The following is a 6,000-nucleotide window of genomic DNA, read 5'->3' as shown; positions in this document are numbered from 1 at the left end:
TAAATCATTCACATTCGTTTATTTATTTCTCCATTTATTCCTGCCTTCCTTCAAACAAGGCCAGGTGCTTAATTTAAAAATCTCATTCAAAATGGTGCCACGTCATCCACCAGGGCCAGGAACCGAGAGGTGCTGTCCTATTTCTCCCTGCCAGCGTGGATCTCCGTCGAGCCCCGCCCTCTTCTCCTCACCTGCTCCCCAGGAAACGACAGGGAGGCCGCTGTCACACGGTCTGGCCTCGAGCTAGGTCCCCTACGGCCTCCACCCCCTCCCCCTCGGCCCCGGGCCGTCTAGCCTCTCCCGGCTGCCGGCAGGCGGAGCGCATTTATTTGCATATTTCTACCTTTGTTCCCTGCCGGCGGCCAATCAGCGCGCGGGGCGAGGCGGGGGTGCTGGGCGGGGCTCGGGCTCAGGCTCCAGCTGCTGCGGCCGCAGGTTCCAGAGCGGGTTCGAGCCGCGGCGGGCGCGCAGCGCACTGCAGCCGCAGCCCAGGCCTCCCACCCCGGCCTCGGCCAGGCCTCAAAGGCAAGGACAAAGAGGCTGTTCCGGAGGCTCCGCCCGAGCCTCGTTTACCTGCGGTTTCGGCAACCACAGGCTCCAAGATGGTTTGCGGGGGCTTCGCGTGTTCCAAGAACTGCCTGTGCGCTCTCAACCTGCTGTACACAGTGAGTACCCTGAATCGGTTCCTCCCCGCCTGCGGGCTTTGCACCTGCTCGGTTGCTCCTTGGTTCCCCTGCCTGACCAGCGACTCTGACTTCATTCCGCACCCCTTCCCGTCTTCCCACGCTCTGCGCGCCCCTGACCTCACCATCACTCCCCGCCGGAGACCAGGAGCCGGCTCTTGTCGCAGTGTCTTCCTTTCCCTCATTGTGAAGCCGCCGTCTTTCTGGCTCACTGGCCGCGTCTCTGCCACATTGCTCTACCCCGCCCCCTCACCCACCGCCTTGTTTTTCTGTCGTTTGACCAGACCTTTCCACTTACCATCCTTATCCCTTCGGATACTCGCTCCTGGCTTCCAACCCCGTCTGGGGCGGGTTTGGAGGCGGGAGAGCAGCCTCAGGTTTGAGGACAGTTTTGCAAAAATAGCGTGATCTGAAACTGACAAGGCGGCATATGGATGGTGTGCATCTTGGTTAGCTCTCCGTGCTCTTGTGATTTAAATTGAGGTCACCGAGTAGGTTCACAGGATATCCGCAGCTTCCGAAGTTTGTTTCGTGCTTACATAAAGGGATGCCTTTTTTTTTTTTTTTTTTTTTTGTCAGTTTGTTCATACTGGATGCTTTTTCCATGTGGTCTCCCGATTTATTAATATCCTAACTCCATTTTAAGCAAAATCCTCCAGTAAATAAGCAAGCCTCCACCCAAGTCATTCCTTTCTCTGCTAATAAGCTTGGGCCTTTTAGTTTTAATGGTGCAGTCTACCTCTGTGATTTTTGAGGTGCAATTCTGGGCGAATGGAGCAGTTGCCGTTTATTGATTGCCTATCACAGCCCAGGTCTTCATTCATGATTTCATTCCTCATTCTGACAGCCATCTGAGGCAAGGGGCATGGTGTAAATCTTAAACATAAGATAACAGACCAAAAAGGGTTTTAATAAGTTGGCAAGTCAGGAATAGAACCTAGGCTGTGAGATCCAGATCTTTCTAAAGGCTTCTCTCCCAGGTGGAAGAAACTTCCTCTTCTGTCATCATCCCTCCATCATAGTCTATCTCCCTTCTATAAATACACCTGCTGGTTTGCAGCACCCACCCTGAAAACAAACCCAGTTCTCCTGTATTAGCAGCGAGCTAGGCCATCTGTGCAAGCTTAGGTTACATCCTAGGAATGGAGAGGCTGCCTTGTGGTCACCAACAGGAGAGAGAGGCTGGATTGGTTTACCATTAATGTTCCTTTGTACATGAACATGCTTGCAAAGCTTTGAAGGCAGGACAGTGGAATCAAGTATGCTTTTCTGGTTAGTTAGTAGGAATCTAATCAACATGGTCACAGATAGTAGACTCGGGAGAAAAATTGTAAAACACCTGGTGATTCAGCTCCTTGTAATTGGAGAACCATGTCAAGTTTCAGACCAAAATTCACCTTTGTCTTGCTTGAAGCATGCTTATCTTATTGACTGTATATTAAGTAAGTGCTGACCAATTCTCCAGGTATTTTCTTTTCTTAGCATGAATGGCCTGCTATTCAAATTCATCATTTTGTGCCCTGACTTTCGCCCTCTCCCCATGATTTGGTCACCTGTTCCCCAGACACTTAGTCTTATAATATCTGCTTACACACAGTAGAAAGTCTACTTTGCATGCTTACTTGGCTGTGGGGTCTATATAAATTAATGTGCAATCTATGTATGTATATCTATATATCTATACACACATATATATGTATAATATATATTATATATACATGTTAAAAGACAAGTTATTTTTAAGTCTAGTTGTTTTCAAGATATGTCATTTTTGGTTGTATTTAGTGTGTATCAGGAAAGCAAGAAGAAAGGTGATCTAAAGGAACATTTTAAGATTTTTATATCTATTCCAACTTATTGGCCTTCAGAATGCATTCTATTGATTTTTAATAGTTATGTAGTAAACCTTAATTAGAAGCCACAAGGCTATATAATAGTTAGCACCCTATTAAATCCTAGACTTTTTAGATAAAACGGGTATTTCTTAAGATGAATTAGTGTCTACTCTTTATACATTGTGAACAAGCTTAAGTAAGGTCAGCAGTTTAAAGTGGAGGTGAATGAGACATACAATTTGGACCAGGTCTTAAATAGATGCCGACAGTAGCCACTACTATTATTTAGATTCCATATCTTCCTTGGAACATTTTAAGATGAGAAATGTGAAGTAGTTAGGATTGAGGATTGAGGTTGAGGGTGGATTGAGGGTGAAGGATTGAGGGTGAAGACTGAGGAGACATTTCCTTCTAAGGTGGAACTAGGTGGACCTTTCATAGGTTCCAATCCCACCAGGGTAACTACCTCTAACATAGGCGCAAAGTTGCAGGATGAGTCTGAGATCATTCCTGAAAGTGTTAGTAAGATCAGGATTGCATACGGGAGTGGCAGGTGTAAAGGCCATGGCCTGCTTTTGTGTTGAAGCATTTTCTTGAGGAACTTAGGACTCTACAAGCCCAACTGTCCACATGCTCAAGTGGCCTGCTGGTGAGCCTAAATTGAGAGCAGAATTCATGATCAGACCAGAATGCATGTCACTAAAATAGCTTGGAAGGAACTTCCCCTGAACCTGTCTTGGACTTCTGATCACTAGCCAACGGAACAACAGTTGATTTTTGTTGTTATTTATGGTTGGGTCATTTTAAATCAATAGGATCCCTAGCCTTGAATAAGTTTAAGTTAGTGTAGTGAATATAAACTGTTTATAGATATGGTAGGAAGAGGAGAAGCCGAGTTCTCTTCCCTGCATTTTCATGGTGTTATGAGAAAAAGAAAGGCTTGCTTCAGAACTTCGTATTAAAGTAACTGAACATTTCTTCACTCAGTAAATATTTATTTATTTATTTATAACAGGCACTGTTCTCAGCCTGGGAAGACAGCAGTGAACCAAACTGGGCTTTAAAATTAATGCGCTTTGTGAAGCCTCGTTTTTTAAAATGTACTTTTTTTTCCGTATGACCTCAGGAGCTTTGTTCAGTGAATAAATTTGCCTTGTGTATATCCCACTGAGAACATTGAGAGGTAATAAACACATATAAAGGCAAATACCAATTCTGTGAAAACAGGATCTAATTGGGATTCGTGAAGTGGGAAAACTAAATGTGATATAAGGGAGGGACTGACGTTAGCTGACGTAAAATTTAGGACTAGGAGACATCTTTGTGGATTAGAGAAGTGGGAAGGGAAGAAGCTGTAATAGAGTCAAGGGAAACATAGAAAGAGTGTGAAACTTTTTCATACTGCTTAGGATATAAATGCAAATGAGAGCTACTTTGGGAAAATGGTCTATTTTATTTTTCATGGTTTATTAGAAAATAATTTTGGTTGGAAATGTTCTGACAAATCATGAAAAACAACTTTTTTAAATTATAAGGGGCGCCTGGGTGGCTTGGTCAGTTGAGCGTCCAACTCGGCTCAAGTCATGATCTCGGGGTTCTTGACTTTGAGGCCCACTTCCAGCTGGGCTTGCTGCTGACAGTGCAGATCTCGCTTCTGTTCCTCTTTCCCCCTGTCTCTACCCCTCCCCCGCTTATGCACTCAAAAATAAATAATTAAAAAAATATATAAAATTATACTTATGATTTATGGGGAATTTTCAGAATATGAAATAAATGTTATACTAAAATATGTTAACATTTATAAGATTTATAATTTATCTCCTTGTGCTTCCTAAACAGAGAAGAAGAGGCTTGAAGGAGTTGTGCTAATTTTCAATATATATATAATATATATAAAATACACATGCACATGTATGAATAGTTTTAATTGAGAATGTAAAGAACATAAATAACTAATCTTAAAATGAGAAATGTCATTTCAGGAGTTTGTTTCTTTTTCCATATTCATTCTTTAAATTCTTTCCAAGTTTGTTTTATTGATTTCTTTTATTTTTTGCAATTTTTTTCCCCTATACCTTTGGTTGCTTTGGGAAAAATCTCCATACAGCATCAAAAATTATACTGATTTACATCCATTCTAAGACCTTGAATTACAATGATTTTACCTCTTTCTCTCTCGGAAATTGGATTGTCTTAAAATAGATAAAACATACCATATTTATAGATAAAAAATATATCTATACAGTCTATAGGGAGAAAAAGAATTGGATTCAGGAAGAGAATGTAAGTCTAAATACCAACTCTACAACTTGCTTGGAATTTATCGTTGGGCAAACAGCTCACTTTATTTGAGCTTCAGTTTTTCCATTTATAAACTGGTGATGATATTTTTCACTCTTCCCAATGAGTTTTTAGGATAAAATGGAAAAATGTGGGCAAACGCTTTGGATGTACTACAGAAAGCCAAAAAAAAAAAAAAAAAAAAAAGTTGTTTCAGCCTCAAGTGGAAAAAGTTTATTTTAAATTTCTGAATTACAAACCTGCGTGTGATGATGAAAATATTTTTAGGCTATTGGGGTTTCTAACACTTAAGGGTAGTTAGTGTTGACTCAAGCAGACTCTATGGAGGCATGAGTTCATGGCCTGAAAATAGTAATGTTAATCTTTCAGTTGTAGGGAAAAAATGATGGAAGCACAGTAGGTGTAAATATGGAATGATTAACCTGTGTATTTTTTTTTTTTAGTCACTCTGGTCATTAGGGTGCTGGAAAACTATAATTTTGTTCAGTCTTAACTCTAAAATAAATGCCACCAGCACTGCAGCCAAAGAAAAACCTATGTATTGCTGTTACTTTCAAATGATGACGCTTGTCATTTTTCAAAATTCGGAGCGTCAGTTTTCAAATTATTCCTGTTTCATATTTTAATGTGTGGTTAGGTGTATGTGATTTTTCCCTGTGTTCCTGTTCACACTGCTGAATGAATTTAAAATGGTTACGTGGTTGCTGAATATTTTCTTGCGTTTTGAATTTAAAAATGATTCACTGTTGACAAAACCTGAGATTTTTCACATGATGCTGTTGTGCTGATATTTATAGTCTGCCTTTGTGCCAAATGCGTTTGTAAAATTTCCCAACTTTCGATTTAAAAATGGTAACCCAAATGTGCTATTTATGCCATTTCTCACTTGAAGTGAGGTTATTGACTTTCGTAAAGTTTAACAACATGAGTCAAGAGGCATTGCAAAAAAAGAAACAATTCATTTTGGGAAAAATTGCATTTCAGCCCAAATTCGAAAAGTGAGATTTGAGTATGTCAGTGGCTTGATTTACACACAGTTTTAAGTGGTTTAAAAATGGGCTATTATCACTTTGAACACATTTGGATTACTGGTGAATGCAGGTTAGGTTTAGATACTCTTCCTTGACCTGAATTTATCCTCCCAATTATTTTATGGCTGTGAAATGAATGACCCAAACCCA

General features: G+C 41.0%; 1 protein-coding gene across 1 annotated transcript in view; it reads left to right on the top strand.

Moving 5' to 3' along the window:
* Positions 1-407: 407 nt before the first annotated feature.
* TSPAN13 (tetraspanin 13) overlaps positions 408-6,000 on the top strand; it is a 31,433-nt gene continuing 25,840 nt past the window's right edge. The window contains exon 1 of the mRNA XM_025929493.2: positions 408-665. Coding sequence (XP_025785278.1) covers positions 603-665 — 63 coding nt within the window. The 5' untranslated portion in view covers positions 408-602. The remainder of the gene's footprint in view (positions 666-6,000) is intronic.

Source organism: Puma concolor, chromosome A2 (genome assembly GCF_028749965.1).
Source record: "Puma concolor isolate L17-30 chromosome A2, mPumCon1.1.hap2, whole genome shotgun sequence".
NCBI classification, from domain to species: domain Eukaryota; kingdom Metazoa; phylum Chordata; class Mammalia; order Carnivora; family Felidae; genus Puma; species Puma concolor.
Note: the sequence above shows the minus strand (reverse complement) of the source record. Positions and strands in the feature narration are given on the sequence as shown.